We start from the raw sequence: 13,016 nt of genomic DNA on the forward strand, positions 1-13,016 counted from the left end.
GTTGAGTTAAATCTACCTCCTATTTTTTTTAATTCTCAATAAAAAAAAAAACAGATTAAAAAAAGAACAAAAGTATTAGAGTGAAAAAAATAACAAACTTACCTACCTAAATATTATTTGTTTGAGTATGCTTGTATAAACTACAACACACATAATATTAAACACAATTTTAAAACCATACACTTACTGTAATACTAAACACAGTTTATTTCTCTGTAATTAAAAACAATACTAATTATTGAGACTGTCAAGAATACAGTGCTTCTTTGTGTAGTGAACCATTGCAACAGTGCTTCATCAATGTTTGTAAGCTCATACTATCTAAATTTTTTTTGTTTCAGGTATGTTCTTTTCCAGTACTGTGGTGTGAATTGTCAATAATGTTGATGAGTGTGCCTCAGGGCTCTGTGCTTGGGCCAATGTTGTTTAATTTGTATATAAATGATATAGGAAACGGCTTAAAGGGAGATATTCAGTTGTTTGCTGATGATGCAAAGTTGTGTAGTGCAATAAAAAATCAAGCTGATGTTGAAAGTTTGCAGGAGGATTTAAATAAGCTGGTAAAATGGGCAAAAGAAAATGGATGTCAGTTCAATGTGGAAAAGTGTAAACTCTTGCATTTTGGGATTAAAAGATTACCAGCTGTGTACTACATAGATGGAAAGGTACTCCAAGAGATTGATGAGGCTAGGGACTTAGGGGTATTGGTAGATAAGGAGATGAAGTTCAGAGGACACATTGCTAAGGTGTCCAAGATTGCACATAGGATTACTTGGTTGTTGAGGAACACACTGACATCCAGAGATAAAGAGGTTATTATTCCCCTTTATAAAGCATTGATACTTCCACATTTGGATTACTGTGCTCAGGTCTGGTCACCTGGATTCCTTGGAGATGAGGAGGCTGTGGAGAGGGTTCAGAGAAGAGTGACCAAGTTGGTGAGTGATATAAAAAATGCTCCCTACATTGATAGATTGAGAGCTTGTGGATTGCAGAGATTGGCTGATAGGCGAAGAAGAGGGGATATGATAGAAACATTCAAATTACTAAAAGGTTTTTATAGGATTGATGCAGGGGAAATGTTTCAGCTGTGTGATAGTGATGGAAGAACAAGAGGTCATCTCTGGAAATTAAAGAAGAGTGTGGTTAACAAAGGTGTCAGAACAAGGTTTTTTGCCTGGAGGGTGGTGAATGAGTGGAATTCATTGCCTGACTTTGTTGTGAGCTCTTCATCTGTAAATGAATTCAAGAAGAGATATGACAGATATTGTTTTGCTAGTTTGGGTCTCCCGCGATGAGTCTACTGACTCCATGGAGATACCCGTAATAATAATAATAATAATAATAATAATAATAATAATAATAATATGAGGACAAAGAAAACGTTTTATACACTTCAACATTTTTCACATCCCATTCTAACTCACAAATGATTTCAACTTTTTCATGAACTGAGACACAGTTGACATGTTTCTGATGGAAGGATTCATTTTTAACTGATTTTACAGTTCTGACAGTGTTTGGGTAAAGTGAGGGACACAGGTGGTCATAAAAGATAAATCATCCCTTTCATTTTTGTCTAGTCCAAGAATTGGGTATTCCAAGATCTACCTGAGTATTATTATTATTATTCGTGATGCCTCCAAGGAGTCTGGAGACTCATCGCGGGAGGACACCTACAACTGTCTCCATCACTACACCAAACCTCTACTACCAATCAACGGCATCTACCGCCCACCACTATAACTAGTATTTTTTGTCTGTAAATTGCTTGTGTTCTGAAGGGCCGATTTGTCTGTATGTGGGATGAAAAACCCGAGTTTCCGGGAGAAAAAATCCTGCTACCTCCGTATGAGATCGGCTAACTCACCTTCGATTGAAAAAGTCCATATAAAGATTCCTCCCGTCACGACGAGAATCGAACTTAGGCCTATTCCAATCGAAGGGCGCAATGTACCGTCGTTCGTCCAATTGCACTACGGAGGTGCAATTAATTAAGGATGTTTGCAGTTATCAGAATTTGTACTACATATCTGTATAGTACACTCATTATAAAATTGAGCAATTGTATGGGAATATGCATAAATTAAAACCATTAAAATCGTTACAGCCATGATCTCATTATTTCTGTGCTCATTACAACAAAGTTAACTGTACCAAGTTTTTTGGAGGCAGAAGAGGTTTTGAATGTGGTGTACAATATATACATGAAAACACAAGATAAAAGTATTGCTTTGTTCTATTTTGAATAAATCAGTTGTTTGCATTCTACCTTACTGGGAGTCTAACGAGGATCCCAATAAGGAAGGGGATGAAAGTAAATTACTGCTCACTATTGGCATTTCCTCAGACTAGGAAAGGTATGCTTTTATGGTAGCAATACTCTTTAGATCTTCTTGTTTGTTCAAATAGACTGCACTTCAGGGAGCTAGGTTGGCTTCATTGGAAAGACTGTATGTTGCACATATTCATGACAATGAATAGACTACTGAAATATTCATATTGAGTAAGATAATTAGATCACAGCTGCTGATAACCCCTCATCCCTCAGTTATCAAGATGCTGTTGAGAGCTCAGGTATGTGTGTGTGAGAGAGAGAGAGAGAGAGAGAAAGACTGCTAAGTGTTGTCATGTAGCAGAAGCACTTCAGAGTGCAGCCCATAGTGGAAAATTGGCCAAAATGATTCCTTTATTGCCTTCCTTCACCTATAGTCTGAAGTTCTCTGCCAACCAGACCTGTTCACATCATTGACATTGGTCTATTCATATTTTAATTGCCATACTACCACTTTATTAACTGGCATGGCAAACATTGCATTTGACATACTGGCCATCTGTCATTTAATGCTATTTGATGCAGGAATTCATAGCACTGTGCAAAATGCTGTGCATTTTGCACAGTACTTTATTGTTTTCCTCAGGTGTTGATGACACAAACAGATGTACCATGTTTGGAATATCGGAGCATCCATTATAGTGTCACTATATGTGAAAAACAAAGTATGCAAAATTCATTAAAGATTCATCTTTTATTTATATGTTTTGAATGCTTATAACACTAAAATATATGAAATAAAAATGTTGGCAAAAACTGATTGATATAGTTTGATATTTCAAATGAAAAATGTTAAAATAAATTTTCTTTGCTTATGCAGTTGTTTAATTTCTTAAATTTTTAATGTAATTCTTAAAGGGTAAAGATGCCATTTCTAATAGTAAACCCTACATGACCACAGTTTCCACTCAAACAAGTCCCATTTCTTCTCCACAAGAGCATCGCAAAGTGAGCAGAAACTTTTTTGTTGTTGTTGTTTTTTTTTATAAGATATATGACTTGTTTAAAGTATTAAATTTCTCTTCTACATCCATTTAAATTATCACTAATCTCTGATTTAAAGAAAAAGAATTGAACTGCAATTTCTTTTTTATTGTAATTTTGATAAAGTAGTGTTAGGTTATAATTATCTTTTGGTATATAAAGAGGACTGTCCATCAGCTGCAACCCTTTCAAAAGAGGAGGCCACAGGATTGGATTAGATATAAAATCCAAAAAAATAAAAATATAGAATAATAATATTATAAAACTTGAAAAACTTTTGTTTAATAAACTTAATGTTTTTGAATATACTATATAGTCCATGCAGAGTAATAATGCAGAATGATAAAGCTTACTCATACCCACTTGTGTCTGTTGACTGAGTCTTGTGTACTTCTCTTTACCAACTACAAGTAGTGAAACACAGACCAGTCTATAATTGAAACCATCTGTCTTGTCAGCACTGATCTTTTGTAATGTGGAGTCATTCTCTTATGTTAAAAGGGAATGACTGTGAAGGCAAAATAGTGCCTTCACAAAAAGGATACTATTTTGCCTTCCTTCTTCAAGGGAACCCCTTCCTGGAGGGGTTCCCTCGAGGGCTCACTTTAGTGAGTACGAGAGTGGCAAACCCGAGACGTGATGCTGGACTATGTCTTACTTCATGTAATATACATCTGTTATATTATCTGTAGACTGGTCTTTCTTTCTTTTCTTCCTGCTGTACCATATAATATACTTGAATTATTATACATTTCTGATGTAATTAGAAAATAGTATTAAAAATCCAATACATTTTGTCTAATGTTACATGGACACCATCATCAGGGCTAAAAGAGATCAGTTAACTCTGCACAAAACACGTACATCACAAGATGCGAGTTATGTAGCGTGCTTTTACTAGCTCATTTCTCAGTCACAGCTGAGTAAACAGTAGAGTGCACTGTTAGAGTTCAAAGGAACGAAATGGATAGGTTCCGTAATTCAAAATTAATAATATATTATAATAATAAAAGGAAAAAGGTTGTGAGCAGTTGATGGTGATCACTTTTGGACAGTGTCATACAGTTTCATAAGTTTTAAGAAACAGATAATCAGATTTAAATCTTCTGGGATGAAGAATCTTGGTTGGTTCCAAAGAACTCTGTGTTAAGTGTTAATGGCATGACAAGTGAGGCCAGTCCTAGAATCAGAGAATCGGATCTCTCTCTGATTTTAAAAATTTAGAATCAGAAAAGTGTGATATATAGAATTTTCAGTTAAGAAGTGGTATATGTTTGGTCTTTAAACTTAAAAAAAAAAAAAATCTTTGAAAGATATCAAATTAAATTTAATGGATTAGATATGTCAGAGTTTATTAATAAACTTACAGCTAATATTTCCTTTGTATTCCACTAGCTTTCTGAGGATTCATATTGGAAAAATGAACAATTAATATAATTATAGTTTTCAAATCATATAAAAAAATTCTCCAGTATTAATGTAACTGTCTTTGAATCATATAAAAAATTATATTTAGATGGAAATCATATCTTAATTAATTAATTACAGTAATAGAAAATTAATTAAATTTACTATATATTAGTCTTTCAAGATAACTACTTTCCAAAAAAACATGAAATAGACAAAGAATCAGTCTTATTGAGATTTGGCTGATGTAGAAGTCCTCGTGTGATTCTTTATATAACATTTAAACTTATAAAGACTATGATGCCATTTAATTTGGTCACCTGTGTTAATGCCATCGATGTACTGGTCCAGACTTGCCAAGTTTATGAATACAGGTGTAATTCACCTATTCTTCATACCTAATCTGAGCAAAATGGCCAGTTTGACCATAATACTTGAGGCTGCATAAGCATGGAATGCTGTAAATGCCTGACAGTGACCAAGTGTACATTCCTCAGACTTCATTATGATTTTCATCGAATGCTGTTTAGGTCAATAATTATTGAATACTTTGTTAATGGTAGATATTTTGTAGATGTTAAAACAGATATCTCTTTTAATATGATTAATTTCACTTGTAAAATTGTAAAATCTGATTCCTCATCAGAGCAGACAATATAAATGTTTGATTGTCGAGGGTTTTAATGGCACTAAGGTTCTGACTAGTTGGATGATGTGAGTCAGATTGTATATTATTATTAAGAGAGACCTGAAGGGAGGTAGGGACTCATCAAGGGAGGCCACATACTACATGCACCAGCTATCATACTTATTCTTGAATTCATTCACACTGCTTGCACTCACAACATCTAATGGCACATTCCAATCATGCACCACCCTATGAGAGAAATATCTAGCCTTCACCCCGTTCTTAGCGACACTCATTCTTAGCTTCCAAGGATGCCCCTTTGTCCTTTCCTCGTCCTCCATAAATTGAAAAATTACATCAGTTGAAATCCTGTATGACCTTTCAGAAGTTTTTAAGTCTCAATCATATTACCCCTCTTTCTCTTGTTTGTTAGGGTCTACAGTTTACAAATTCTCAATCTGTTTTCGTAATCAGTATTCCACAATCCTGAAATCATTTTTAACACTCTCTTGCACAATCTCTCTCTCTCTCTCTCCAGTATATCAGAATTACAACGAAAACCAGGAGACCATACCTGTGCACAATAGTCCAAGTGAGGTCTTGTAAAGAGGCAAAATTACATCCTTATCTTTTGAGTTGTATTTGCAATCTTTGCTACCTGCCCCTGAACTTCAACTTCCTATCTACTAACACTCCAAGATTCCTAGCCTCATCAATTTTTTCTAGCATAATCCCACCAATATAATACGACATTGGATATCTAATCACCCTGAAGTAAATGACTTTACATTTACTGACATTTGACTAATATCCATTTTCCCATGCCCACAGTTCCAGCCTATTCAAATCATTCTGCAAGTACTGCATATCAGCCACATTCCTGATTACCCAACCCAGTGATTTTTTTCTGGGAAAAAAGGTGCTGGTACTCACCATGAAGATGTTATTACAGCAACTTTCACACCTTTAACATATTCTCCAATATACCCTCGTCGTCTCACTTTGTGCGCTGCACTCTCCTTAAAATCGTAAATCTTTTTTCTTAATGACATTAACTGTTGTTTGCGAGATTCTCCAAAATGACTGATTTTATCATTTGCCCACTCCACTGAAATTTTCATTCCCATGTGTTTATCGACGACAAGACTTCCGACATCACGACACACTTTACAGCCCAACATTTTATTCTTGACATACAGCTACTCGTTTCTCTCGCAGAAGTCATTTTTCTGCAAAAGTGTCCAACATTCGTGCCAATCATTATCAGAATCTGCTTCCTGTTGACCACGTGAATCTTCGTTCTTGGTTTCGTGAACCTCTTCACCAAGTGTATTTTTGGTGCTAGTTTTCTGTTTTACAGGATCACAAGTAGATTCAACAATTTCTGCTAATTCAGCCTTCTTTTTTTACTCATTGGCATAAAGTAACTACTTATTTTACTCATTTTGAACAATGATTGCACTGATTTAACTTAGATTAATTCAAAACTCACGTGAACACCTGCCTGTTGCAGAGTGAATATAGAACTGATATCGGAAGCAATCGGAAGTGAACACAACTTCCTGTTTCCAGTTGCATACCAACCTATGAAACAGGAAAGCAGGGTACCAACTTATGAGTAATCAAAACTGAAAATTCAATTCATGAACACAGTACCATCTACCAGAATATTTATAATACATTTTGCTGTCAATATTTGATATCTGTCAGTCAGCCATCCTCTTATCCATGCTAATATTCTATAACCCAAACCTATTTTCTCCAATTTATGCAACAGTCTACCATACCATATTCTGTCAAAAGCCTTAGCAAAATCAAAAAGTATCATTGTGTATCCATTCCAATTGTCTAGTTCTGATATAGAACTGATATTGGAAGCAATCGGAAGTGAACACAACTTCCTGTTTCCAGTTGCATACCAACCTATGAAACAGGAAAGCAGGGTACCAACTTATGAGAAATCAAAACTGAAAATTCAATTCATGAACACAGTACCATCTACCAGAATATTTATAATACATTTTGCTGTCAATAAATCGCAAATTTTTAAAAACTTAAGAAAAAAGGTGCCAGTACTGAGTACCATTGTGTACTGCCAGAAAAAAAGCACTGACCCTACATATCTTTGCATCATCATCAAATTGCTGCATTTCGCTTGTCAAATCCTTCCCAATATCATTAATATACAGATTGAATAACAGTGGACCAAGCACTGATCCTTGTGGTACACTGCTTGTTACCTTAAACCTTGCAGACTCACATCCCCCATATACCGCTTTTTGATATCTGTCAGTCAGCCATCCTCTTATCCATGCTAATATTCTATAACCCAAACCCATTTTCCCCAATTTATGCAACAGTCTACCATACCATATTCTGTCAAAAGCCGTAGCAAAATCCAAAAGTATCATTGTGTATCCATTCCAATTGCCTAGTTCAATGATAACATTGTTATAGAATGTCAGCAAGTTGCTAAAACATGACCTTCCCTTAGTAAACCCATGTTGCTCATTGCATATTAGAGATTCACTGTCAACCCATTTCTGAATGCAAGCCCTTATGAATTTTTCCAAAATCTTCACCAGAACTCCTGAGATACTATTGGTCAATAGTTGGATACATCGGTCTTTGCACCACCACCCTCATGCAATGGAATTGCCATACATTCTTTCTCAGTTGAGTCTCAGAACAGGGAAGATTCCACAGGAATCTTCCCTGTTCTGAGACTCATATTATATAACCTGGTCAAAGGAATAGTCAGTTCAACTGAACACTCTTTTAGTACACATGCTGATATCCCATCAATCCCTATTGCTGAATTTTTATTCAGTTGCTGCTATAGCTCTAATACCTCATCATTATACACCTGGGTTTCTTCATCCAGTGAAGAGGTAGCAGTGAGTTCAATGTTGCATACACCAGGTTGATAGCTTTTAACAAAATGGCACTCATTAGTTGAACAGTCTCTTCTGCGTCTGTAACCCTCATGCCATCTGTATTTAGAAGTGTTATTCTTTCATGTTCATTCTTTCTTTTACTTGCAACATATTGATAGAATTCTTGTGGGTTGTCTTTAGCATGCAAAACCAGTTTCTTTTCATACTCAGACTTCGCTTTTACAACAGTTGTGACTATTCTAGCCTGCACTTGCTTCCCAGAAATGCTTCCCATGCACTGTCGATATTCTTCCCAGCAACCTATCTCATTCCACTGAACTCAGTATACTCCTCAGTTGGTCACTATTTCCTGCTTTGTAGTTCAACATGTAACCTTTTCTGAATGGAACATTCATAAACTTAGTCACTTCCCAAGTAAGTACTGCATGATCACTGTCACCAACCAGAGGCAGAACAGTTACATCTTTAACTGAAATGCCTTCTGATACTATAATTAAATCTAACACTCTTTGATCTCGAGCTCCTTCTGTCACTCTTTTTGTGCTTATCTATTTGGCGAATGCATTTCTTCATCACTGGCAACCGATCCACCAGGTCTGTAACAACATCGCACTATATGGTGGCTGAAGGAGTGGAATTTACAATTAAGACAGGGTACATGTGGAATTACCCGGGCTGGTAAGTATGACAAGCTTAGGTGTGTGCTTGGCTCGGTGCCATGGCATGTAAAACTGCAAGGGCTGGATGTTGATAGTGCATGGGAGGTGGTTAAGAAGTGTTTGCAGGAGGCAATGGTTGACTGTATACCAAGAGTCCTAATAATAAATCAAGTAGGGGTTAAATGGATGAATAACACTATTAAGCTTGAGCTGCAAAAAAGAAACAATTGTAGAGGGAATTTAAGGAAAAAGGTTATCAGCAGGCATAGGAACAGTATAAAGCTCATGCCAGGATGGTAACAAGGGTGGTAAGAAAAGCAAAAGCGGATTACGAAAGAAAATTGGCCATGCAGGCTAAAGAGAATCTCAAACAGTTTTTTCAATATGGTGCAAGTAAAAGGAAAAATGTTCATGGTAGAATGATCCTAAAAAATGCTGAGGGTAGGGAGGTAACCGAATCAGTCGATATTGTGGAATTACTGAGCGAGCACTTTGCAAGAGTATATCATCGAGATGGTGACATTGCAGGAATGGAAGAACCAACAGCTTATACTGGAATTGTGATGAATGAAGTAGAAGTGACTAGTCTATTACAGAAACTCAATGTCAATACATCTCTGGATTGGATGGTATACCTGCTCGTGTCGTACGTGAAGCAGCTAAAGAATTGTCAGTGCCCTTGACCATTTTGTTTAATTTGAGGCTCAGGTCTGGGTCAGTCCAAGGGGGTGGAAAGAGGGGAAAATAGTTCCGCTGCATAAAGGTGGTTCCAAGGCTGCTGTTGTAAATTACCGACCGATTAGCATAACAGGAATCATTATCAAGGTCTTGGAGAAAATAGTCAAGAGAAAAATACAAGATTGGATAGAAGAAAATGGGATACTGTATCGGGGACAGCATGGTTTTGTGAAGGGTAGGTCATGCCTCAGTAACTTGCTCACATATTATAACACAGTGACGGCTGAACTGGATAAGGGTAATAGGTTTACAGTGATTCCACTGGACCTTGCTAAGGCCTTTGACAGGATACCACATGGAATTCTAATCAGTAAATTGCAGCATATGGGGATGGATATAGGGTTGGTGAGATGGATAGGAGGGTGGTTGACAGAGGGATATCAGAGAGTGGTTTATTCAGGAGTAGAGTCCACAAGACAGCCTGTGACTAGTGGTGTGCCACAAGGATCTGTTCTTGGACTACTGCTGTTTAATTTGTTCATTAATGATATAGGAAAGGATCTGAGAGGAACAGTTCATTTGTTTGCGGATGATGCAAAGTTGGGTAGGGCAATAGTGAATGCAGATGATGTCAAATTTTGCAAGATGATTTGGATAGATTGGAAGTCTGAGCTAAGGAGAATGGATGTCAATTTAATGTGGCAAAATGTAAGGTTATACATTTTGGGGTGAAAATATTAGCAGCAGTTTACTACATTAGTGGAACTGTACTCCAGGAAATTGATGAGGCACGAGATTTAGGAGTGTTGGTGGATAAGGAGTTGAAGTTTAGAGGGGCACATTGTAAAAGTGGCCAAATCAGCTCATCAAATCACTTGGTTGCAGAAGAATACGTTGACAAGCAGAGACAAGCAGGTTATTGTTCCTCTGTATCGAGCCTTGATAAGACCCCCCACCCCCCCCCCCCCCCACCCCCCCCCCCCCCCACCCCCCCCCCCCCCCACCCCCCCCCCCCCCCACCCCCCCCCCCCCCCACCCCCCCCCCCCCCCACCCCCCCCCCCCCCCACCCCCCCCCCCCCCCACCCCCCCCCCCCCCCACCCCCCCCCCCCCCCACCCCCCCCCCCCCCCACCCCCCCCCCCCCCCACCCCCCCCCCCCCCCACCCCCCCCCCCCCCCACCCCCCCCCCCCCCCACCCCCCCCCCCCCCCACCCCCCCCCCCCCCCACCCCCCCCCCCCCCCACCCCCCCCCCCCCCCACCCCCCCCCCCCCCCACCCCCCCCCCCCCCCACCCCCCCCCCCCCCCACCCCCCCCCCCCCCCACCCCCCCCCCCCCCCACCCCCCCCCCCCCCCACCCCCCCCCCCCCCCACCCCCCCCCCCCCCCACCCCCCCCCCCCCCCACCCCCCCCCCCCCCCACCCCCCCCCCCCCCCACCCCCCCCCCCATTCCTGTTTCACATCAGTGTGTGTATTGTGTTCTGAACCAGCATGAAGATATCACTAATAACATAGTGAGCCTTTTCTTATTTTTTTCGTGTTTTCTTTTCATATGAACTTGCCAATTTGTATACATCTTTATGTTGAAACATGGTATTAGTATTGGCTACTCCATATCCTGAAATAAATCAAACAAGTACTCACCATCATTATTAGCTTTGCTCATATTCATTTCCTGCTCTACTGTTTAGATCTCCAACAAAACTAAACTTTTCCTGTTTTCTTTTCTTTTCTTTTCCTTTTTCAGCTGCCTTCTGTAATGACTTGAAAAATTCCTCCAGTTCTTCCTTAGTAAAATCTTCTCTGCAACCATAGGTACAAATAAGTCTCATGATGTTTGCCCACATTATGCTACATGATATTGCCTGCCATTCAAGAAGATTATTCTTGTGTTTACTGTTGAATACCATAGCTATCCCTTCCTTTCTTGGATCATTACTGTCTGAATATAGGCTGTTCTATTTGTTTTTTAGAAGAATCTAAACTGTTTTTTTTTCTTTGTTTCAGTGACATCAGTTATATCAACATGGTATCTCTCTAATTCTTGTGCCAATTCTACCAAGGAAGAGATAGAAGAGTGTTTCACACACACAAAAGTGTGTGTGAAATTAATATAGGTTGTGGAACCTATAGTACAGTAACATTATTTGTGGTGAAGTGTTTAAGAAGTGAGAAGGAACTTATTTGTGTTTTTCTTGAATAATTGTTCCTTTGGAAACACTACACAAGAAGACTGTTTCATAGGACTGAAGTAGTAGGTGCAGCAGCATCCATGAATCCATGTGAATGGATGTTGACAAGCAACTAGTCATGCTTTTTTAGTAGGACAATGAAAAAAGTGGAGAATGAACAAGTTTAAAGAACGGCTCCTGAAAACAGCTGTAGAAAAGACAGAAACTTAATTTCTTAATCTTAATAAAATGTTGATAGTTTTTTTGGCAGGTATGAATGATATGCAGGGTGTCAAGTATGGAACGAGGGTGAATCTGAAATTTTCTCAAATATGTGTGTGTCCTGCACAGGAATTCCCCACTTTGACATCAAATGATAGTGCATTTTACCAGCAAAACCTCTCAAGCTGTACAGGTTGATATTAAGGAACTCGACTATAAAGCTTACATATTTTGGTTGCTTAGCATGGATAACAGGAAGAGTGTCAGGTTACCTGTTCTTTGGACAGGAGGTTTGATAAGTTTGAAGCTAAACTGTGCATAAAAGCATTTTAGAGAAAAGTGGATGCTTTAGTGGAGAGGCATCCATGAAAATAACCACAAAAAATGCATAAGGCATAAATAATGCAGAAACATAGCAGCTATGAAAAAGTGATTGGAAGGAATCTGAGAGAAAGAGAGAGAAGGGAGGGGTCATCTATTAGGTGGATTACTCTCTTCTGGATGATATCAAGAATTCTTGGAGGGGTACCAGTCCAAATATGAGAACAGTAATCTAAGGTTGGAAGGATTTAGGATTTATATAGTGATAGGAGGAGTTGTACACCTGAGAAGTAGTGTTTTAGATAGATGATACAGTCGAACTTGGTTATAATGAGCAACAAAATTTCCTTGTTATAACGATTACTTATGAGATCAGTGTTGAGTTAAATCTACCTCCTATTTTTTTTTAATTCTCAATAAAAAAAAAAACAGATTAAAAAAAGAACAAAAGTATTAGAGTGAAAAAAATAACAAACTTACCTACCTAAATATTATTTGTTTGAGTATGCTTGTATAAACTACAACACACATAATATTAAACACAATTTTAAAACCATACACTTACTGTAATACTAAACACAGTTTATTTCTCTGTAATTAAAAACAATACTAATTATTGAGACTGTCAAGAATACAGTGCTTCTTTGTGTAGTGAACCATTGCAACAGTGCTTCATCAATGTTTGTAAGCTCATACTATCTAAATTTTTTTTGTTT

The 13,016-nt window shown here is 38.3% G+C and overlaps 1 protein-coding gene across 1 annotated transcript in view; it reads left to right on the forward strand.

Annotated features, from left to right (window-relative positions):
• LOC150098484 (uncharacterized) overlaps window positions 1-13,016 on the forward strand; it is a 314,082-nt gene that overhangs the window by 161,733 nt on the left and 139,333 nt on the right. The window contains exon 5 of the mRNA XM_090405238.1: window positions 3,194-3,283. Coding sequence (XP_090261364.1) covers window positions 3,194-3,283 — 90 coding nt within the window. The remainder of the gene's footprint in view (window positions 1-3,193; window positions 3,284-13,016) is intronic.

This window comes from Typopeltis vanoorti, chromosome 15, assembly GCF_054136105.1.
Source record: "Typopeltis vanoorti isolate ZY-2024b chromosome 15, IOZ_Tvanoo_1.0, whole genome shotgun sequence".
In the NCBI taxonomy this organism is placed as follows: Eukaryota; Metazoa; Arthropoda; class Arachnida; order Uropygi; family Thelyphonidae; genus Typopeltis; species Typopeltis vanoorti.